This window comes from Pantherophis guttatus, chromosome 2 (genome assembly GCF_059756535.1).
Source record: "Pantherophis guttatus breed Tessera chromosome 2, ASM5975653v1, whole genome shotgun sequence".
In the NCBI taxonomy this organism is placed as follows: Eukaryota; Metazoa; Chordata; class Lepidosauria; order Squamata; family Colubridae; genus Pantherophis; species Pantherophis guttatus.
Genome location: NC_142064.1, coordinates 127959903 through 127984683, shown reverse-complemented (window position 1 = coordinate 127984683; position 24781 = coordinate 127959903). Strand labels below are relative to the sequence as shown.

Here is a 24781-nt window from a genome sequence, read left to right as displayed (position 1 = left end):
TCCTCCACTGGGTTATGCTGCTTCTCAGCTTGTGGCTCAAATTGGCTTCTCCATCCACATGGCTCTTGGTGGAGGGACCTCTCTTTGATGATGATGCACAATCTATCATGAGGAGGGAGGAGGAGGAGGAGGAGGAGGAGGAGGAGGAGGAGGAGGAGGAGGAGGAGGAGGAGGAGGAGGAGGAGGAGGAGGAGGAGGAGGAGGAGGAAGTATAGATGCATTGACCTGATGAGGTCTAGGGGAGGAAGGTGATGATCATAGGCTCCAAAACTAACTCCTGATTCCCGTAGATTCAAGATCCACTTATTTGGGGATTTGTTAGTTGAAGTTTTACACCGGAAAAGAGCCCGTGTGAATAATGCAGGCCAAACTTGCCGTAATGTAGGGAATAATAGCAAGACGATTGTCCCCATTTAAACAAGATAGCGCAGACTACCAGCTTGTTCTGTGATAAACTTTTACTGTTAAATCATGATACATCTATTTTTAAAAAGCCAACAGAAACAGGTTACCCTACACGGCCACCTGCGTTCACTAAGCCAGAGAAGTGCAAAGGCGTTTGCATAGAGTGTTTCCTCCTAAGTGTTTACTAGTCACAATGGCTCCACGCTGTCATCAAAATCAGAAGTCACACGTTTGTGATGCCAGTGGCTGGAGGACAACGAAGGAAAAGGGTGTTTGCCCTTTACCTCTTCCTTGTGGAAAGTCAGCAGGATCTAATTGGAAACTATGCGGAATCAGGATATTTAATTAGAAAGGTCTTTGATAGGAAATAATAGAAAATAGTTGTAGCTCGGGTTTTAGATTTTGGCAGCGGTTTGCTCTCCAAGCTTGTTTCCATTCAGTTCCCGTACGTTTCATTACCAGACTAGGAAACATCATCAGTTTTGGGATTTTTGGGTCCTATTCCTATTTAGCTTATATATGTCTTGTGTGCCAGTGTGGTCAGTTGGTCGCGTGATGGGTTGTTCATTTGGAGCTATATTTAAATTCTGAGCAGCTGACTGGTTCCCTTGTTGATTGGTCGTATGTTACATGTTCATATGATGGATCTAAATCAATATGCTTGTTAAGGCCTTTGAGGCGATCCAGTGTGTATGAGGTGATCCTGTTACAAATTGTTACAAAGGCATGATGCTGCCTACTTCTGTTGCTATGTAGAAACATTACTATGATGAACAAGGGTAACATCCGCATTCACATCTTTGGCTGTGCATATACATGCAGAGAAAATATTTGCATGATACACGTACGTACAGAAGGCACCTGCAGGCAGCAATGTTCACAAAGGGCTCAAATGTCTTCAATCATAGAAAGAGGTGGATCACTTTAATTCTTACAAGTCATTCTGCATAATCTAATACATGTATTGTGAGTCAGAGCCAAGTTCTTTTACACAAAGTAAGTTGTTCTGAGTCATTATAAAACGGGGATAAGGAATAGAGGGGGGGGAAACGGCCAAGGAGATCCCCTCTGAGTGAAGAGGGGCTCCACTAGATAAAGCTCTGAGAGACAAGGCTTCAGGGACTCTTCATGTCTAGCTTGTTGGCCATCTAGGTGTCATGGTTAGCCAGTCTTCAGTTGAACCAGATCTCAACGTTTGTCAAAGCCAGGCATGGGGAAGGCACGGGCAAAGGTTTCAACACGCTGCCGAAGATCTGACAACCTCTGCTTTGTTTCTGGATCAGAAAGCAAAAAGGATTTGAAGTCTTGCAGTTTGGCTGTGGGGGGGAAAAACAAAGAGAAGAGGGTAAATAAACTGGAGGTTGCCAATGCATGGAAAAATACGAGCCACAGGAGAAAACCCTCTGATCCACAAATGCTCCCAAATACTTCCTACTTCTCTTTTATAATTGTAATTAATCCCCAAGGCAGTTTTCCCCTGCCCTGACTGGTGAATATGGGAATTCATCCAGCACATCTGGAGGACATCATGTTGATGAAGGTTGTCTTACAGCTACTGGGTTTCCATATCCCCTCTGGTATGAACTATTTGCTTTCCCCCTCTTCCAGGCCACAGAGCAAACTAAAAAAATCTAGACTAGTGGGTGTTAACACATTAATCCACTTTCATTTTTAGGTGGGAAAATTTGGGTGTATGTCGAAATTACATAGCAAGATCAGTAAAAAGATGGTAGGCAGCATTCAGAGGATGCTTGTTACCATGTGAGTCTCAGTTGAACCACAATTAAAATATAGCAAAGAATGTAACGAATCCATCAAACGTAACCAAGTAGTTCATCAATGTCTCCACATTTTCAGCCAATGCAATTTCTACTTCAACTCACTGACTGGAAAAAAAATTTGGCCAATAAGTACCATCAGATTTTGGCTTTTCATAACACACTGACTTACAGGTCTTCTGTTTGACATCCAATCCAATCTGGATTCCTTCGTCGATTAACTCGACCACCTTTTGAAAATCAGCTTCCTGGAACCGTCGGGAAGTAAGCGCAGGTGCTCCTGTGGAAAAAGTCAAAATAATTTCAAGAAGTGTTGCTTTTAATATCTGAAGACCAAATTTACAAATAAATACTATGCTGTGAAACCCTGAGTGGATAAGGCCTTAGTGTAGTGCAAGGAAGTCAAACAGGCGTCACGCGGGCTGGGTGCGTCATGGGCAGACCACGCCCACCCCAGCTCCGCAAATGGGGAAAACGTTGCAAAACATCATGCAACAGCAATATGATGTCACAAGTTTGACACCTGTGCTGTAGTGTACAAGGAAGACAAGAAAAGCTCCCACATATACAGGGGTGTAAATTCAGTTTACAAATTCCCCTTCCCCTCTGTATACACAAGCTCTTCTACAGCAAGGTGAAGGATGGAGATTAATGTAAAATGTGTCTAAGAAATGCTCAGCAGCAGGTGATTCTGAATCCTGCAACATCGGTGTTTGCAAGGATTGCATTTAAATACATTCGGCCGCTGAAGGAATAGTAAGTGTTGAATGGATTCTTCTTCCAACCCCATGGAGCTTCCCAAAATAGCTTAAAGTGCTGAAGAGTAGATTGCGGGTGCCCAAAATAAGAAAGCACACCCCCACCCCCAAATTTCAGTGTATTTGATGAACAACGTTTGTGTGTAACCTTGGATGTAGTCCATTCTGTATTAATGAAATATGCACCCATTCCTGATTTTTCTAAACCAGTTGACCATGGGGAAAAGCATTTTTTTTAATGCATCTGAAATTAGGGTTGCCATGGTGCAGAATCATCATTTTAAGAATCATCATCCACAGCTGTGAAACAATCACATAATCTATTTTTTAAAAATTCCTTGCTCTTACCAAGTCGCAAGCCTCCAGGTGTCAAAGCACTCTTGTCCCCGGGACAGGTGTTCTTGTTAGCAGTGATGGACACTAGCTCCAGTACTCTTTCAGCCCGGGCTCCATCAATACCTTTTGGCCGCAGATCCACTAGTACTAGGTGGTTATCTGTGCCACCTAGTCCGAAAGAGTGAGAAGAGTTAAGTTTTCTCCAGGCAATTTAACCAATCCCCAGCAATCCTCCATAACTGTCTGGTTTGGTTCTGCAGCTCAACAAGACAGACACACACTTCAGAGGATAATTAGAACTGCAAAAAAAACAATTGCTACCAACCTGCCTTCCATTGAGGACCTGTATGCTGCACGAGTCAAAAAGAGGGCTGTAAAAATATTTACAGACCCCTCCCATCCTGGACATAAACTGTTGCAGCTCCTACCCTCAAAATGACACTATAGAGCACTGCACACCAGAACAATTAGGTACAAGAACAGTTTTTTCCTGAACGCCATCACTCTGCTAAACAAATAATTCCTTCAAAACTGTCCAACTATTCATTAAGTCTGCTATACTATTACTATTAATCTTCTCATCATTCCTATCACCCCTCTCCTCCCACTTATGACTGTAACCTTGTTACTGATACCCTTACGGTTTATATTGACTGTTTCCTAATATGATTTGATTGCTTATTTGTTCCCTATGACTATCATCAAATGTTGTACCTTATGATTCTTGACGAATGTATCTTTTCTTTTACCTACACTGAGAGCGTCTGCACCAAGACAAATTCCTTGTGTGTCCAATCACACCTGGCCAATAAAATTCTATTCTATTCTATTCTATTCTATTCTATTCTATTCTATTCTATTCTATTCTATTATTCTATTCTATTCTATTCTATTCTATTCTATTCTATTCTATTCTATTCTATTCTATTCTATTCTATTCTATTCTATTCTTCTTAGTTTTGCCCAATCCGGTAGGATAGCCTCTAGATCAGAGGTCCCCCATCTGAGGGCCACAGCCCATTACCGGGCTGTGGCCTATTTGCAACCGGGCCGCATGAGTGGCAGGCCGGCATGAGTGCCAATACTAGTGCTCGCAGCCCCACTCACCACTGACACAAATGAAGCTGGGTGTGTGCGCGCCTGCCCCTCACACAAAACCATCCCCTCTTTCTCCTCCCGCCAGGCCAGGACGCCAACCCAGAAAGGTTGGGGACCACTGCTCTGGATGTAATGGACGACTCCCATATTTCTTATCAGCAAGTGCAGATTGCTCTACATCTCTATAATTAGAGGTCCATTTAGAAGTTATTTTGATTAACCTCCAAATAGAATTGCCCTGCTGATTCAAGGCAAAAGTGCCTCTTGTTCAGCTTTTTCTGTCCAAGTCAGAATCTCTTGATCACAGCTAAGATATGGCAGATATCTCCTTCGTGAAGTAAATGAACTCTTTCACGTTACTGACCCAAACTCCAAGCCAACAAATCTTGTGTCAATGATTTCCATGGGGTAACTACTGTATGCTCTCCTTCAAGGTCTCAGAACAGGATATAGAATCGAGCTTCCCTTGAGCTCTCAGAGCAGAGATATAGATAATATAAGATGTCATGCCCCCGTGTACGGGTTTACATGACTTCTTTGGAAAGTTCATTTTCATATCTCTCTTGAACCTACTTTTATTCCTTTTTATATATATATTGCTAATCTGATTTTCCTGAGATTATTATGGCATAAGAGAAAGCAATTTTTACCAGGAAAAGATGAGACAGAAAACTCTTAGAAAAACATTTTTTTTTTACTTTAATGGGCAATATTTTTACTAAATCTCTGATTCACCTGGGGACAATAGTGACCTCCATTGTACCCACTAAGAATTACCCCATTACAAAGCACATAGCCCTGAAAACTACATATACAGCGATATTAAGCAAATACCTCCCTTGGCACAACAAATTTCATGTTATGTTGTTTACCTCAACATAATAGGGGTTTTATCTTGTTTGAAAATATTATATCGTTCTTGGCTGAGTCGACCACCTGAATGTGCCCTCCCTCCAACCACAATATTGTTCACATTCTCTCATAGACTTACTACGTTACCAAGCATCTGCCTGCCAATACCGACTGACCTTCACATCTGCACTATATAGATGTAGTTCTTGACTTATAGCCACAACTGAGCTCAAAATTTATGTTGCTAACAAGACATTTGTTAAGTGAGTTTTGCCCCATTGTACGACTTGCCGCATTGCCCCAACTTTCTTGCCACAGTTGCTACGTGAATCATTGCAACTGTCAAGTGAGTAACCTGGTTGTTAAGTGAATCTGGCTTCCTCATTGACTTTGCCTGTCAGGAGGTCGCAAAAGCTGATCACGTGACCCTGGGACACTGCAACCGTCATAAATATGAATCGGCTGCCATGTCCAAAAACTTGGAAGAGTAAATCTCTGGTCCTGTTGACCAACCCACATTCAATCTCGCATCATTATCCTGGGACACATATATTTGCCTTTGTTTGTGATTGAATTTTGTTGACGTGAACAAGGGGATGCTGCAATGGTCATAAGTGTGAAAAATGGTCATAAGTCACTTTTTTCAGTGCCGTTGTATCTTTGAATGGCCACTAAATGAACTCTTGTAAGTCAAGAACTGCTTGTACAGCCTCTTCTTCATGAATATTGCCTGAACAACCAGTTTCTTCAGGCATCAAAAGAAGGCTATAATGTAAAGGAGGATATGGGGTGTACCAGTTCAGATTGCTGGTGGAGATTTCAATCCACATGAAAAAGTCCATCCACCCACACATCATATGAAAAACTGGCCTAGAATTATTCTCTTTTGCCTAAGAATCATTCTATATGGCAGCTACTAATGGGGGAGAACATTAAAATACAGGTAGTCCTCAACTTACGACCACAATTGAGCCCAAAATTTATGTTGCTAAGTGAGAAATTCGTTAAGTGAGTTTTGCCCCCTTTTACGACTTTTCTTGCCACATTTGTTAAGTGAATCACTGCAGTGGTTAAATTAGTAACCTGGTTGTTAAGTGAATCTGGCTTCCCCATTGACGTGGCTTGTCAGAATGTGGCAAAAGATAGTCACATGACCCTTGGGGACACTGCAACTGTCATAGATGTGAACCAGTTGTCAACCACCTGAATGTAAATCACGTGATCGTGGTGATGCTGCAATGGTCATAAGTCTGAAACAGGGTCATAAGTTACTTTTTTCAGTGCTGTAGTAACTTCGAACAGTCACTGATTGAACTGAAGTCGAGCACTACCTGTACACCATTTTCACCTAGTGTGGCCAACAGCTCAGCTCAGAAAAAGCTGCTCCTATGTATGCTCTATCACACATGGAAGCACATCTTCACTATACCTGAAACAAGATTGTATCCTCGTTGTAGCAACGCCTCTGCCATGGCCTTGGAGTTCTTCAGTACTTGCTGACAATACTCTTGGAACATGGGTGAGCTGGCCTAAAACAGAAAGGGATGCAAGATTGGGAAGAATCAGCATTACTTTTTCTATAGTGTAACTTATGACATTATAGGACATCATAGGACTCTTAATGTCCCATCATAAAGATTTAAAGGACAACTTTATAGTTGTTCTGACCTAGGCTTCCTGAGTCAGTAAAACACAAGAGTAGTCCCAAAAACCTGTTTTATTTTAACAGCTGTGAATTCTGTTCATTCACAGATGAGTCCCAAATAGTTGTAAAGAGTCCTTCGGGATAAGGCTGATAATCACCCATCTTTATCTTCCTTGACACGCTGCCAAAGACCTAATTGGCAAAGCCACATGGAGTCCAGAATCAAACAGAGCTTCAGACTTTAAACTAACAACATTGCTTCCTGCAAAGGCCCATGTGCCTTTGCTCCTCTTTTAAGTCTTATGGGAGAGGCCAATCATCTTCAAGCCCTACTCCCGAGTCGTCCCTTTTGTTTTAACTGTTCTTGCCTTCTGGCAGCTCTGCACATGTGCACACTGGGAACAAGCTCCCTGTGTTCCCTCTGCCTCGCTATGGTCCGACTCTGGAGGCTCTGGAAGCAGCACGTACCTCCCAGATGGCCCTTTCTCTGCCTCCGATGCAGAGCCCTCATCCGAGCCTTCTCCAGACTCTAGGACTGGCCCATGTTCCTCCCCAGCCTCCTCACTGTTCCACTCTGCTGCCAGCTCCACAGGCTGCTGGCGGACCACAACAATAGTTGGGTTCCCACATTATGCTAAGGCCATTCAGAATCAATCACCTTTTAGGGCAATAAATCTTTGTTAGAAACCATGATTTGTTCATGGCTTACTGATTAAAAGAGGGGTCGTGGTGGAACAGTGGTTAGAGTACGGCAGGCTAACTCTGCCCACAGTCTGGAGTTTGAACCTGACTGGTTCAAGGTTGATTCGGCCTTCCATCCTTCCGAGGTCAGTAAAATGAGAACCCAGATTGTTGGGGGCAATATGCTGTAAACCATTCAGAGGGGGCTGTAAATCTATTGCTATTGCAATTAAAACTATACTATTATGTGAAAATGGGGACACATGGTTTTTAAGCATATCTGGTGAATACTGTCCCTCAGCAATTCAAAGCTATAAGACAAGAGCATCTTAAAAAGTTAGACCAAGAAGCTGGGATTATTTTGCCTGTCTGCAAGACTAATTCTGCCCTGTTTACAGCTTGTTCAATTGAGCATGCTTAAAACAAGCATGGCTTAGTGTGATGTATTAATAGAACCTATTTATCTACCCAGCCAAACTAATATATCCAAATAACTAAGGCTGTGGTGCACAGAATCTCTTAAACTGTATTGAACTGTTTTTTTTAAAAAAAAAAAAAAAAAAAGCCAACAAATGTATTACTGGTAAACGTTAAATTACTAGGATATTGTATGCGTAATACAAGATCACGGTGCACGTAGGCAATTTCACAATTTCACAGTGCACGTAGGCACGCATGTAGCATCTGTCAGCAACTCCTTGAATCAAATGCACCTTTTCCCAGAATTGTTCTGCAGCTGCAGGGAGCAGCTGCACAATCCTAGGAAAAGGTGAAGATGCTTTAAGGAGTGGCCAACAGATGCGACTCTGCATTCTGCTTTCTTAAGCAACTTTTTTCTTTTAAATCCAGAATATTGCACAGCTCGAATGCATTGCTATGTTAATTCCAAAACCTTCCATCCTTCTTCAGAGCTGAAGAAGCTTCTTGGATGAGAAGCGAAACATTTTCAAAAAAACCCACAGAAAGTCCAGTTGCCTCTTGAAAAAGCACCTTTGGGAAACCATGATCTGGATGACTGAGAATCTCCATAGACTCCCATTCTCTGGATTACTCAGAGTTTGGTCCAGACTTCCCTAGCTCCCAGAGTTTCCACCCAGCATGGAACTCAAATCCAATGAACTTGGAGGACACCAAGTTGGGGAATGCAAGTCTTAGTTTCTCCCAGAAATAATAGAGCCACCATGGAATAAGGAAGACAATCCTCGTTACAGCAAAAATGCAATAAACTCAATTCTAATTGACTCTCCGGGATTTATTCCACCGTGATGACTTCATGTTTGTTTGCCCCAATATAAATCCAATCTAAGTCGGTCCTGGGGACTAAAAGTTCATTCTTCCAAGCTTTCAGGCTCGTGCTGGAGCCCATCCTCAGAATGATACATTCTGGAGAGAGAGAGAGAAGTTCCCCAAGGATGGGCTTCAGCACAAGCCTGAAGAATAAACCTTTGTGACCAACTCAGATTGGATCCTGCAACATTATCTTGGGACACGCATATTTGCCTTCATTTGCCAACATAAATCCTCCATTATTGTCCTTAAGATTAACTCTGGATTTACAACTAGATTGGGTGATACAAGCAGGATACAGAACGTGGCATAGAAACAACCTAGTTGGCCATATTTTGCAATGGTTTAACAACAGATGTTGTTCTGGCACCTCAGCAGATCAAACTGTAAACACAAAGGGCCAAGGCAGGTTAGTTGCTCTCAGCAAAATTCTTCTCAGTTGCCTGTTGGAAGCTTCCCTTTTCTAAAGGCTGCTAGGGGTCCAAGGCTTTAGAAGTATTGCTCATTCCATGTCAAATCAAATCAAAATCTTTATTACTGCCTATGGGCCAGAAAGCACAACGTAAATACATCGACCTGTAATTCTTAATAAAACTTTTAAAAATATTGCAATAAAAGTACATAAAATACACGGTTGAAAATAATAATTGTAGCATAAATAGCAGTGGCAATCACAACATATGTGCTGAATTTCAACCACAGGTAGGATGGATGCAACAAATGGTAGCACAAAATGGGGCAACCTGGAAAGGTATGTCAGGGTCTTGCTCAGATAAAAACAGTAAAAGATACACATTGTACTGTTTGCCAGGTTAGGTTTTTTTTATACAGGATAAATATATATTGTCCTTAATTCCCTATAGAGTAGGGATGTCAAACTCAAGGCCCGCAGGCAGTGGTGAACTGCAAAACTTTTTATTCCCGGTTCTGTGGGCGTGGCTTGGTGGACGTGGCTTGATGGTTGGTCATGTGACTGAGTGGGCCTGGCCAACTTTTTTTTTTTTTTTTTACACTTTTAAAAGAATTTTTTACTACTTATTACAGCTATGATCGTTGGAACCTTTTTTTAAAAAAAAATTTTTAAAGCATTTCTTTACTACCAGTTCACCTGAACTGTTAGTTTTTATCACTACCAGTTTGCCCGAATTGAAGCGAACCGGTAGCATTTCACCCCTGCCTGCAGGCTGGATCCGGCCTGCGGGATGCTTAGATCTGGCCCGCGGGGCTACCTTGGAAACAGCAAAGGACTGGCCTGCGGTACCTCTCCCAGCAAAAACATTTTCACTGGCAGAGCACTCAGACCACCACAGGCATCCCTAACACGAGTGACATCGAACTGGGCATGCCATCCAGTCCACGGTCCCCGCCCCCACAAAGTCAAACACAACCCTGATGCAGCTCTCAATAAAATCAAGTCTGACACCCCTGCTATAGAGAGAGCAACAAAGGAGCACATGGCTCAGGGATTCTACAAAGCCATCTCCACAGGGTCATAAGCACTGTTGGAAAGGGATGTGCAGAGGGTAGAACATCCAACTTGGCTGAGGTGAAAGGCCAATTAAATTCCAGAATTAGAACTGAAGAGAGATAAGACGATGCTACTGCCCACTTGAGAAGAACCCATAAACCAAGACTTGACTACCAATGATAAACTGGTTTGAACATCAATATTTCATGTCGGTCCCAGTAACTGTGCTAAAATCCACTCAAGACCACCCAAACCCCAAAGAAAACAGACCCCTTCTTTCCTACCTGTTTCAGTGCCACTGCCACTGCAGCAATGGCATGGTTGTGGGGACCGCCTTGCAAAGAGGGGAAGACTGCAAAGTTGATTTTGTCCTCCAGATTGTAAAGGGTCTCCTGGCCACTCTTCTTGTCCACAGAACGGACACCCTTACGATAGAAAATCAGCCCTGACCTGTGTGCAATACGAAGACGGAAGCATCAAAACAGATGTCTCTTGGCTAGATGGTTATTGCAGAGACCCTCAAATATTGCTCCAAAAGGTGCCAGGCTGAACATATTCTCTTTCGCAGTCATTTAAAAAAAAAAAAAATCCTCCATCCATATAATATCCTTCATCAAGACCATGTTTGCAGTAATTCTACAGAAGCAAAGACAACAGCAGTGATTATAGCAACAGGAAGCAAATTCACCTCCGTTTGATTCCGTCGGTAAAGAAAAATGTACGGTAAGTTTCTCGTTTTTATAACTACTGAAATCTCAGAAGTCAAACGTCAGAAGCTAAACAGAAATGAAACCAGAACTTTTCCTCTTGGGTTTAATGGAAAAAGAAAGAGATTAAAAAATTGGAACTTTGTTACTATATATGTTGACAGCAGCAAGACTATTTAATGCACAAAAATGGAAGGACACTTTGATTCCCACTATGGATGAATGGTTGCAGAAGTTAATGAAGTTGGCCAAAATGACAAAATTGACCACTTTGATTAAAGAAAAGAACATAAATACTTTTGTTTCCACATGGAGACCGCTTCTGATCTTCGTGCTTGATGTGGAGAAGAATGAAACTCTGGGTTTTACTGATTAGACTGATAGATCTTTATAGAAATGGCTTGTTCATATCATTATGAAAAAAGCAAAAATTGTGATTTGATGTTAATGCCTTATTTTACTGTAACAGAGAGAATTGGAAGTCAATGCTTCTTTTTCTTTTTTTTCTTTCCTTTCCTTTCCTCACCTCTCCTTCCCCTTTTCCTCCCCACTGCTTTCCTATTTACTTTGTATTTTGTATTTTACATTACTTTATAACTCAATAAAAAAATGTTAATGGACGTAAAGAAGCTAAACAGAAATCTCAAGAGCTGTGGGTTCAGAATCACCTTGCGGCAAGATGGGCAGCAAACAAATTTAATAAATAAATAAAGCAAAAATTCTGTAGTTACCATTCCAAAATTCGATACGCATCCAAAAAGTGACAGAGACAGGCAATATTTAAAAAAAAAGTTGTACTTTCTTCGACTTGCAATTTTACTTATTGGCTAATCAGCAATGCACCGTCCTTTTCTGACTTTGTATTTATTTATTTTATTTTTTTATTAAAGTATTGAGCTCCAAAGATAATCTCTGCTAATTAATTTTGGACTAAGTTTACCAGAAGCCCCAGCTGGCTACTCCTGCAATGCTAATGACTTGAATCTGATAAACTTAGTCTGCTTCCTCAACAGACTATGCGCAGGCAACACCATGCTTCCTATTATTCCCAAGTAATTCACACTTTCTGTATTGGGAATGGCAGAGAAACCACAGAACCTATAAACCTAGAAAATACAAGTAGGTCAATTGAAGAAAAATGTATTGCGTATTTCATCAAGACTTTTGATATATGTCCCAACAGTGTATGGGGTCCTGGGTGCTCCCTGCACTAGCCTTGATGTTAGCTAGTTGGATAATGAAACATCTGCAAGAAAATAACCAAACACAGAAAGCACCAAGGACCCCACAATTTGACCCTGAGCTACATATATTCTCTTCTATTGGTCAACGCTATATATATAGATGTCAGCTGTTCTCCACAGAGTCGGACAGCAATAGCCCAATATTATCTAGAAATGTTTACAACACAGAATTTTTGAATATAAAATATATAACCTGTCTTGAAGCCATAGTCCTTGGTACAACTGCAAAAATGAGGGATACCATGGCTCCTTAGATATTGTTAGATTACTGTATAGTTCCCCAAATCCTTCATCTCTGGCTGAAGGACATATATTTGCTGCCCAGACAGAATGACATATGCCCATCTACATCACGCTTTTACCTTGCCCCGCGCAGAGTCTTGTGAGTGGTGCTAGTCACCACGTCAGCATAGTCAAAGGGTGATGGGATGACTTTGGCTGCCACCAGACCACTGATGTGGGCCATGTCAGCAAGTAGGTAGGCCTTCACCTCTTCACACACCTGACAAAAAGGGATAGATGAGGACAGGTAAGCTCACGCCACTTTGCCGTTTCATTCAGTTCAACCTTTGTCCTCCCAATCCACTAAGACATACCTTCTTGATGCGGGCATAGTCAATAAGGCGGGCATAAGCGCTGGTGCCAGCGATGATGATACGTGGGCGGAACAGTCGGGCAGTTAACTCAAGTTGGTCATAATCAATGAGTCCTGTTTTTGGCTGGACAGTGGACAGAGTAACAAATCAATACAGGTGGTCCTCAACTTACGACCAAAATTCAGCCCAAAATGTATGTTGCTAAGTGAAACATTTGTTAAGTGAGCTTTGCTCCATATTATGAGTTTTCTTGCCACGCTTGTTAAGTGAATCATTGCAGTTGTCAACTTAGTAACATGGTTCTTAATAAACCTGATTTCCCCATTGACTTTACTAGTCAAAAGGTCACAAAAGGTGATCACGTGACCCCAGGACACTGCAACCATCATAAATATGGCCAATTACTAAGCATCTGAATTTTGATCACATGACCATGGGGATGCTGCAACAGTCATAAGTGTGAAAAACGGTCATACGTCACTTTTTTCACTGCTAAATGTCTATGGAGATACTCAGTCATCCACGTCATAGTTGTCCCAAGGGTGTTTTTTCAGGACTTTCTGAAAGTCCAGTTGCCTCTTGAAAAAAGCACCTTTCGGACGTTTTTTCCACTGCTGTTGTAACTTTGAACGGTCACTAAATGAACTGTTGTAAGTTGGGGACTACTTGTACTGTCCTCCTCCAAATGTTGGCAAAATTAGTAAAAAATACTTGTGTAGATCAACCTACAGGAAAATACACCATCTCTAGAAGCTTGCATTAAATCCAGCCAGGATATTGAAGTAGAGGTGTTATTAGCCGCCACTTCCCAGCCACTATATTCATAGCTGGTTGATACCGCCAACAATCAGTTTCCTGATTTTCTAAAAAGGTTTTTAAAAAACTGTAAGAGAATTCAAACAAGGGCATCCACAGAGAATCAGGCTGGAACTAAAAAGGGAAAGAAATCCCATTTAAACAAATAATTTTATTGGATTCCCGTAGCGGATACATAAATACATCCTAATGTTCTCCTTTCTCCTTCAGTGCTGGCAATAAAGATTCTCAGCCTTAAGCCTGTTTGTATACCCTGATGGTAGAAAACAAGCAGCAGGGTGTGGGAATGACAGATAAGATCCTGTGAATTAGCCTTCCTCAACCGGACATCATCCAGACACATAAGACTGCAAGTCCCAATATCTGGCAAATTCTAGTCAACATGGTCAAAATTCCTTGAAAGTTGCAAGGTCATACATTTAACATTTAACACACACATGAAGATGTAATAAAGGGCGCTAGCTGAGAAAGTGATTCTACATTTTAATTAAAAACAAAATAAAAGCTGACAGCAGACATCAAGGTTAGATTCAACCACCCCAAGCATAACAATGATTACTTCAGACAGAATAGAAATTTGAAACATAAACTTAAAAACTTAAAACAAAATATAATTCAACCCAGGGCTCTAAATTGGAAAGGTTATTCTACATTTTTGCAAAAGTTAAGAGCCACTCAAGAAGGTTGGATGAAGCCATCTGAGTGTAAAAAGGTCTACTTTATTCAGAAGAGTGATCTGTCAGCACAACATATCCAGAAGAGACATCAAAGCTACTAAGGGTGAATGGGTGATACAATACTGAATTGTGGGCATACATGAATGAATAAAGTTGATGCTCATGAAATCTATTTCTGTAACTTAAGCATATGTCTCCACTTTTTCCTTTCTTCACAACTGAATCTGCATAGTTTACTAATGGGTGTAATTTATTCTAATTTCTGTCAGCTGCAGGGAGATCCAGTCCATGTGTAAATGAAACTTTTCCCACCATCCTCTCAACTACTGGAAAACCTATTTAGTCATAATTCTGATTTCAGAAAACACCACTCACACACTTACTGGCAAGCACAGAAGCTAAACTGCTTTGTTTGGTTGTCATTGAGATTAACATAAAAAAAATCTTAGATTTTTACAAAATTCAGTTTGATCGTCATTGCCACCTTCTGCATGCATCCACTAAGTTTTGATCAGGAACTCTTTAGCCCACCATTCTAGATCTGCATTTTCAACCTACTGTCAGAAGCAGAGAAGGAAATCAGGGCCATGCAAATATTTTGAACTCCTATTTACTCACATTGAGTTTGTAAGGCATGGACTCAAAGAAGATGGACGTGGCTGAGATACGCTTGACATCAGACATGTACCCATGAGTCAGGCTGTCAAGAAGAAGGAAGACATTCTGTCAAGACAAAGCTTAAGACTCAATCATAGCCCAACTCAAGCCAAGAAGCTAAAGGGACAAATATTAGCTAAAGGGGCAGGGATTTTTGCTACCAGTTCTCCGAACCACCCGCCTCCATCGCTACTGGATCGGGCGATCCGGTCCGAACCGGGAGCATTTCACCCCGATCCAACATCAATATCATCCATGTTGGCATCCAGAGGAGATGACAGAAAAGTCTATAGGTCAAAACTAAAGAAAACATGGTTATGTCTAAATCAGAGACAGATAATGAGGAGGTAAGCCTTATTCTATGAGTTTTATATATTGCTGGTCAAAATAGGGTACTCCAAAAATTCCACTTTTGAGTCGTTCTGGGTCTTCTCCCTGCCTCTTCCAGCTTCTTCAGTTCCTTCTTCTTGCGGATCAGTAAACCCTTCAGATCCTCATTCTCTCGGTTATTCTTGTGCACCAACCTCCTCTCTTTCCCCTCAGCTATTCCCAACTGTGGCAGCCCAATCCTCCCTTTTCACCCCTTCTGATATGCTACTAGACTGGAACATCTCACAAGGCTTTCCTCCCCAAGTTTCATTCCCCAATCCAGACACGTACTGGCCCCCGTCGGGTAAATCCAGGCCCATGAGACGTTCGTGCGGCTGCAGCAAGGCTGTGTAGGCAGCAAAATTGGCCGGGGATCCAGAATAAGGCTGGACGTTCACCCCCCAGCGTTCAGGATCCAGGTCAAAAGCTTCAAGAGCACGGCGTTCACAGAGCAGTTCAATGCGGTCCACCACCTCAGAACCACCATAATACCTGCATCAGGATATCAATAGCCACAAAGGAAATGTTAGTAATAGAAAAACACATAATGCCACCCTAATTTCTGAAACAGAGAAAAACTAGAAGAAAATTTTATCTATCTATCCAAACAATGCCGACTGGCGGCCCCCAGGGGGAGAGCCTTCTCTGTGGGGGCACCTACTATCTGGAACGAGCTCCCCCAGAGATACTGAGGATCCCGGATCTGCGCACCTTCCGCCGCGCTTTAAAGAACTTACTATTTCACCAGGCCGGCCTGGCCTGGCCTAATTTTCCCCCTCTTTTATAAAAGATTTTTAATTTTTAAATATCTTTCAGTATTTTATATATTCAATTTTAAATTGGTTTTAAAATTTTGGGGTTTTAAATTTGTCGGGGCCAAAATTATTTAATTTGATTTTATTCTATTTTTAAATTTTTTATGTATGTGTTTTTATTGTTTGGCTGTGCACCGCCCTGAGTCCTTCGGGAGTAGGGCGGTATAGAAATCTAATAAAATAAATAAAAATAAATAAATATCTCCTCCATGCCATCACAGTGTACAAAGAACATTACCTTGGCAACCGTTCCCTAACGAAGCATTCTGGTCACCCCTTCTCTCCATGTAAGTCTCTTCACCTCATCCATAATAAATGTCCATACAACACTTTCCCACTCCCCCTGGTTTCCAAAATATAGCTATAACATGTTTCTTATCTCCACCATCGGGATCTGTTCTGACCTAGACTTCCTTAAAAAGCATGAAGCAGTGTCTTGGTCCCGGCAAAAGTCCTTTTATTTACACGACTGTGAATTCCTTTCATTCAGTCAGCAAGGCTTTGGCAAACAGTCTTTCAGAGGAATATTTATCAACACAAACCTTATCTCGCTTGGAAAGCTGCCAGATAACTAGTTTCCCAACGCAGTATAAGGCAAAACTTGGCACAGAGTCTCTTAGAATCACGAATAGAGCTTTCCACTCTTGAAACAAACAAACAAACAGATTGTTTCCTGCAAAAGCCCACTCCCTGTTCACTCCTCTTTTGTTTCCTATGGGAGGGGCCAATCACTTCCAAGGTGTGGCTTTACTCCCAAGTCGACCCTGCTTTCTTAGTTGTTCTTGTCTTCTGGCATCTCTGCGCATGTGCACACTGGGAAGAGGTTCCACTGTTCCTCTGCCTCAATGCTGTCTAGCCTCTGCCTCTGCCTCTGCCACAGAGCCCTCATCTGAGCTTTCCCCAGCCCCCAAAACTGGCCCATGTTCCTCCCCAACCTCCTCATTGTCTGACTCTGCTGCCAACTCCACTGGCCGCCGACGGGCCACAACAGGATCAGAGGTCAGTTTCAGAGCCAACATATAAGTGTTTCTGCCCCAAAATGGACCTTACCAAAATGTCTGAGGCCTCTTCTGAAGGCAAGTCATTTCATGTGGTTGGTAAACACCAGGCATGTGGGAAGGATTCAGTAGGATCTACATGCTCCCTTAGCCTTCACTCCGAAGATAATTCAAAAGAACAGAAAACAGGGCTTCCTCTGTTTGGATATCTTTTTTTTTTTTTTTTTTTAATTTGATTTATATGCCGCCCTTCTCCGGAGACTCAGGGCGGCTTACAATGCGTTAAGCAATAGCCTTCATTCTTTTGTATATTTTATACAAAGTCAGCTTATTGCCCCCACAACTGGGTCCTCAATTTACCTACCTTAGAAAGGATGGAAGGCTGAGTCAACCTTGAGCCTTGGAGAGATTCGAACCAGCAGAAATTGCAGGCAGCTGTGTTAATAACAGGGTGCATTAAACCACTGTACTATCAAGGCTCTTGAGTACCTATATCTGTATCAGTGTATACAGTAAATACATATCACTTGGTGGCAGGCAGTGTGGTGTAGTGCTGAAGATGCTGTAGCCCTGGAATGAAGGGATCATGGTCCTTCAAATGTTATTTGACTAATGACTAGGACTGGTGGACATATTGGAACCTAAGCAATTTTTATAAGGCCATATAGGTAGCCCTTGACCTACAACCGCAATTGAGCCCAAAATTTCTGTTGCTAAACAAAGATATTTGTTAAGTGAGTTTTGCCCTATTTCTTGCCATCGTTGTTAAGTGAATCATTGCAGTTGTTAAATTGGTGACCCAGTTGTTAAGTAAATCTGGCTTCTCCATTGACAGAAGTCACAAAAAGGGATCACATGACCCCCAGGATACTGCCACCGTCATAAATATGAGTCAGTTGCCAAGCATCTGAATTTTGATCATGTGACCATGGGGATGCTGCAACGGTCACGTGAAAAATAATCGTAAGTCACTTTTTTCAGTGCTGTTGTAACTTCAAGCAGTCACTAAGCAAACTGTTGTAAGTCAAAGACTATTGTATTTTCCTATTCTAAGGCAAACTGCTGAGGATAAACTCTGGCAATCTCATTTTTAATCTATTCTCATGTCTGCCCATCCCAATCTATTAAGGTCTGTTTTGGTCCCATAATAAAGTACACTACCTCTTGCCTGGATAGCCCTCGGAATACTTGTTGTTGAGACACGACCCCAGAGCCTCCAAGGCAGCCCGGCTACAGAAATTCTGAAATTAAGGAAAGAGAAAAAAGGAAGTGCTGAATGGGGAGGGGAAAAAAAGAAAGTGAACCTCAATGACATTTCTGTTTCTCTTATGCTAAAGAAGAAAAATGCCATATTTTATGGAGTGACAGATTAATTCAGATAAACACAATGGGAAGATCAAGCTGTTCCTTCTTTGATGCTTCCAAGTGGAGCCAGTGCTGTAATGGCCACTTTGGAAGCAAGCAATAGCAGGTGAGGGTGAATATCTAGTAGAATAGAATAGAGTAACAGAGTTGGAAGGGAACTTGGAGGTCTTCTAGTCCAACCCTCTACTTAGGCAGGAAACCCTATAGTAGAGGAGGAGAACTCCAAATCGGGAGAGAAATAATATTTTGGGGTTTCTTAACCTTTGGCTAGGTAGTTTGAAAAACATATTGCTGGTTTCTGGTTAAAGGCAATTATAATCCTTTCCATTAATATTACAAGACAATAGGAAAGACATTATAAACTGTATAATTCTTGCAACAATTTTTTAAGATACACTACTTTGCAAATAGAGAACCTAAGTCAACAACGGAACAGCAATCCCAGTAAGTTTCTCTAGTGAGCCGCAAAGAGTTGAACTAGAGACTTTCAATCCACATTCTAAAAAATTTACTGGATTGAGACAAATGAACAGACATCAGGCCAGTCTACTGATGGGTATTAGCCGTGCTCTGCGATAATATATCCATTGCAGAGGGAAGAACACTTCCATGAAAGGATGGAAATCTATCACCTTTGCAGATTGTTTGTTGGTTTTCAAGAAACATCTGATTTGCTATTGTACCAGGAAATGTGATGGACACAATAAAAATACAACTGAAACTTCTTAATTTGTACTCTTAAAGATCTGGGTGCATTTGTCATTATGAAGTAAAGTAACTAAGCCTCTGCTGAATACAGGTAGTCCTCATCTTATGACCACAATTGAGCCCAAAATTTAGCTTGCAAAGTGAGAAATTTGTTAACTGAGTTTTGCCCCATTTTAAGACTTTTCTTGCCACAGCTGTTAAGTGAATCACTGCAGTTCTTAAATTAGTAACCCGGTTGTTAAGTGAATCTGATTTCCCCATTGACTTTGCTGGTCAGAAAGTCGCAAAAAGGGGATAGCATGACTCCGGGACACTGCAACCGTCATACATGTGAGTCAGTGGTCAAGCAACCGAATGTAAATCACGTGACCATGGGGATGCTGCAATGGTCATAAGTGTGAAAAACGGTCATAACTCACTTTTTCAGTGCCATTGTAACTTCAAATGGTCACTAAATGAACTGTTGTAAGTCGAGGATTACCTGTATATGTTTTTAGGTATCTAAAACCTAGGTTTTTAGGTATCAAGGAAGATGACAACGTTCCCTCATTGGAAGGATCCAAAGTAAAATGCATCTACTTGATCTTCAGCCCAAGGCTGAGGAAGAAGATGCTTCTCTCACTCACCTCTGAGGCAATGAGTTCTAGACCCCGGCACTGGCGATCTTTTTCCTGCTGTACCAAATCCCACATCTCAGGGTCACTCTCTGCCAAGCTCTCCTGCCCGGTCCAGCCTGAGGCCTCCTTGGAAGAAGTTGCAGCTGCCTTGCTGTGTTGGGCTCTCAGACTCCCCCTTGCCTGGCAGCATCTTTGTAGGGGCTGAAAAGGTAAAAGAGCAGACAGGATCACAAAAGAGCCAGCATAAGCCATCCCAGTCAAAAAAAACAACTGATTCTTCAAAAATCGTATAAACACACTGTATATTATCTACAGGAGGCAAAATCCTTTACTGGAAGCCCCATTAATACATATTCGAAATGGCCACCTAGCACTTAAGACTTATATACCACTTCACAGTGCTTTACAGCCTTCTCTAAGCGGTTTACAGAGTCAGCCTCTTGCCCCCAACAATCTGGGTCCTCATTTTACCAACCTCGGAAGGATGGAAGGCTGAGTCAACCTTGAGCTTGGTGAAATTGGAACTGCCAAACTGCTGGCAGCCAGCAGTCAGCAGAAATAGCCGCAGTACTGCATTCTAACAGCACGCCACCAACTATAATTTAAATGATAGTTAAATTTCATTTGAGAGTCCAAACTTGGAAGCTACTGAGGTCAACAATCTGAATAAGGAAAGAAAGCATGAAATTAGGAAAAGTCTGAGGAAAAATGACTGGCTTAAATAAGATGATTTTCCTCTCCCCTCACCAGGCACCAAGACAAATAAAGTCTTATTTAAAAAAGAAGGTTTTGGAGATTTCCTGTAAACCAGGATTGAGGGACCCAAGCATATTTCCAAGGACAACAGATTCCACAGTGGAAGGGCTGCCATAGAAAAATCCTTCTTACTGGTCCCATTCTTCTTAGTTCATCTCAGAATGGGACCTCGAGCTTGTTATCTGGCAGAAGGAACAGAATAATTGTGGACAGGGAACAACTCAACAAAGAGGTAAGTCTTCCAAAGCAGTAAAATACTTATAGAAAAAAAGCTTCGTAGGCAGGAAAAGAGCATTCTGGGAACAGAGAGTTCTGGTTCCCAAATCATCACTCATAATAATATGCAAGATGTTGTGCCTTCAAAGAGAGTTGCAAGGGAATTGTGACAAAAGAGGGGACTATCTTGCCTGTGAGCCTCTCAGAGGTATCTGACTGACCACTGTGAGAAACAAAACACTGGACTAAAATGGGCCTAGGTCTGATCAGCAGGGCTACTTTTAAGTTCAGTGAAGTATCTCCAGATGATTGATAGCAATCTTAAGAGCCAATGCTTGTTCATTTATTGGGGGAAAGACTGCTCATATATAAATATTCCCCAATCCCTGAGGAAACCCCATATGTTTAAAGCAACTTCCCTTTTTCGAAACCAGTGAGGGAAGGGCCACATTCCTCAAAGATGTCTTTGCAAGGTTTAGGGTACAGTTCAATTCTTCCTTCATGTAATTAAGATCACATGAAAGATACTGCCAAACCAGACGTGGCAGTAATCTCCACCCTTGGGTCCTCAGATGTTCCTGCTCTACTATCAGCATAAGCAATGTCAAAGAATGATGGGAATTATATTCCAAAAGCATCTGGAGCCATTCAAGTTTGGGAATTACTGCCTAAACGGATTTCTACTGCTTGGAATTCTCCAGATACAGTATATTAATATTGCGACTCCCGATAGCACAAAGAGCATTGTCAACAGAGCCTATTGCAGGATCCTTGATGCTCTCTGAGCTTGCTTGTTTTCTTCCAGATGTTTCATTATCCAAACTAGGTATTACCCTATTACTCTAGTTTGGGTAATGAAACATATGCAAGAAAACAAGCTCAGAGAGCACCAAGGACCCCTGATTTCAACCCTGAGCTACAAATATTCTCCTTTATTGAGAGCCCATTGCTTCTGGAGGCTGTGAGGTTGGAGGAAAATGGTGTAAAGACTAGATTACCCAGTAAATTACATTGATCCAGCATAGATCTTCAGACCAACTCTCTCCCTCTGCCATGGTGGCTTTTGCAGCAGTGACCAGTAGCAATTATCTTCATGTCAGAACTAGACTATCATCACACAAATCATATGCATAGCAAGAAATTTAAATTGCAAGTTTCTGTCATTGGACAGCTATTGAGCACAGTGGTAGTTTTTGAAGATTGGGAGGGAAAGGCAAAATATTACTTCTGCGAACATTAAGGAACACGGTCCTATATACCGGCAAGCATGCAACCCAAAATTGCTGAAGCTAGTCAAGTTCCCTCCAAGTTGTCACAATGAATTTGCAGAATGGCATTTACATTCCTTACAGCATCTTACCCAAATGGAACTCAGAAAAGGAATGATATTTCTAGCCACTTGACTCAATGAATGAGCAATGGAGTGAGAACTCAAAAGACAAAGCTAGAGGGGCGAGCGGGACAGTCAATTTCAAGGTCTGGTAAGACAGAGATGGCTCTGTGCTGCAGATGGGCAAGTAGGCCTCTTCTGAGGCCTCTGCTTGTGCTGCTGAACTGGTAAATCCCGTCAGGGAAGAACTGCTGGATGCATGTATGTGCCTACAAAGCTGGACTGGTTCCCTCATCCCCACCACTAAAATTCATTTCAAAGTAAAGCTGTTACCACAAATGACGGGCACCTTGAGGGGGGAAAGAATTGGCTTTCATTTCCTTTATTAAAGGGATTATCAGACAACCACAATCTCCTCTGCAGATGATGCAACAGCGTCATACAAGTTGCATCAGCAAAGTAGCAAAATTTAAGAATGCCACAAGTTTGGCTTTAAGGGTGAAATGTTCCAACACTGTTTGCGGGGCGGGGGGGGGGGGGGAGGAATATTTGACAGGTTGCAAGGATAGATTTGCCACACAAGCTTTAATCTTTTTTGTTGTGGTGGGGGTTTTTTTTTAAAAAAAGGAGAATTTTAATGACATTATCTAATCAACAGTCCGCAAATCAGAGAGCAATTTTCAGAGGGGCGGGTCATTTTGTTGACGGTTCCAGGGTACAACAGAGTTCCTGCCAAGGGACCTTTAGCCAGGTCACAGAGTAGCTGCAAAAAGTTAGTTTTGTCTCTGATCTATCCCTGTTCTTTTCTTCCTGCCGGCCGGAGGCTCTAACCAATTCTGTAATTCCTCTCTTCAAAGCTGCAATGTCAGATAGGACAGTATGTGAAAGAAAAGAGATGTTACAAAAAAATTAGCCCATAAAAACCAGCAAAGCGTGACTGCTTGGAGAGGTTTCCGCTGATAATAGTGTCTCAGTCCTGAACGTCAAGATAACTCTTCGCCTTGCTCTGTGCCGCTTCCAAGAGCTATTAGCCAGAATTAAATAATAATTGAGTAGCAGAATGGCAACGATCTGTGCCGCTCTCAGATCCCTGCTATAAGCCCCAGGCGGGCATATAAACTCCTTACCCAAGAAACTCCGATTTCTAAACTTGCACACTTAACAGTCCCATTCAAAACAAAAGATATAAAATGAAGTGGGGGGAAAAGGAGGAGGAGGAGATGGATCTTTCCTGGAGCAGCGAAACTTTTTGCTGTTCAGAGAAGTAGAAAAACTGAACCAAGCGTGGAGAACAGCTTAGGCCTTTTTAAATAACCCATCACCCTCCATGCGGCTTGGGGGGGCCCCGGGAAAATGATCATTAAGGTCAGATCCCCCGATTCTTTGCAATTCAAGTCATCCGCTCTCCATCCCAAGAGGCCCCCAAACATCAAAGACCGCCGGCTCAAAAGCGCTTCTCAGAAGTTAATCAATGAAGCAGCTGCCCCCTCTTTCTCCGCATCTCTGCTCCCACTTCAAGTGGGCAAAGCAACTTGCTCTCTTCCCCTCCACAACAGCCCCGTCTGTCATTCGCACCGCATCTTACCTTGGCAAAGTGTCTAAAAGGAAAAGCCAGCATAACAGCCTAAAACGAGGAAAGTGCAAACTGTTGTACAAGCTGTTGCTCACGTTTAAGTGAGTCCAAAGACCAAAGAAAAATCGCTGAGCTGGTGAAAAGAAAAGAAAAAAAAAAGAAGAAGGGAAACGCGTGGCTCTTCCTTCGCCACTGCCAGCTACTACCGGGTGCAAAAGGCACTATGGGAGATGTAGTTTTTACTCCCGACGCTCCTTCTGCTTTGCACTTATTATCTGACGTCTGGCAAGCGGTGACTTCAGGATGGGCATCTGAGGCGATCGCTGTTGTGGAAGGAAGGAGATTTCTTTCCATCTGTCTCGTTGAAAGCGAAAGCAAGTGTCAGTGACGTAATATCGAAGGATTATGTTCTTAATATAACCTTAAGACCCATAATGGGGTTGTTGCATTCGACTTTCCTGATGGAATTTGGGTGGTGAAAACGCCTCCCGTTTATCCAGAGAGAAAATTAGAAAGATGGCTGCTTTTCCACGACATTGTATGATTGCCTGTTTAACTCATTAATTTATTCCCACTCCACCACACAAGCTGTATAGTGTTCTCTTAGACCTTATACAACTGCAAAATAAGTCAGACTTCAACAGGCAAAGTTCCACTGTTGCATCTCCACCAACTTCAAATTAGAATCTGTATTACGACAACATCTGTAATAGATGCTGGCTTACAAAAAAAGCATGTGCTCTTTTGAATTTCCAAGAATTTCTCTAGAGGGAGAGGATTAAAACTCCTGGTTAAAAAAAGTGGGAAGTGGTATAACAGTGGTGTTTAAAATCATTTACATACATTTTTAGATACCATACTGGGAAACCTAGAAGATGTAACCAAATGTAGCCAATTACCAACAAAAAAAATGGTGCAATCTTCATTTTTTAAAATGAATACAGTAGCTTTCTGTTAAAGATAGATGGAAAAGAGGAGTCAACCATCATTAATTACCAGAATGGAGATATGAGACAGGCTTGAAAAACC

General features: G+C 41.9%; 1 protein-coding gene across 1 annotated transcript; it reads right to left on the bottom strand.

The window, feature by feature from the left end:
- Positions 1-1307: 1307 nt before the first annotated feature.
- On the bottom strand, positions 1308-24270 carry SHMT2 (serine hydroxymethyltransferase 2). The gene is made up of 12 exons (XM_034419251.3): positions 23765-24270; positions 19887-20078; positions 18349-18428; positions 15666-15866; positions 14967-15048; positions 12856-12978; positions 12622-12761; positions 10593-10758; positions 6657-6756; positions 3290-3445; positions 2356-2463; positions 1308-1721 (listed from the first exon to the last, which is right to left on the bottom strand). Exons 1-12 carry the CDS (start codon positions 23795-23797, stop codon positions 1594-1596), a joined length of 1509 nt encoding a protein of 502 aa, XP_034275142.2. The 5' UTR covers positions 23798-24270; the 3' UTR covers positions 1308-1593.
- Positions 24271-24781: the final 511 nt, after the last annotated feature.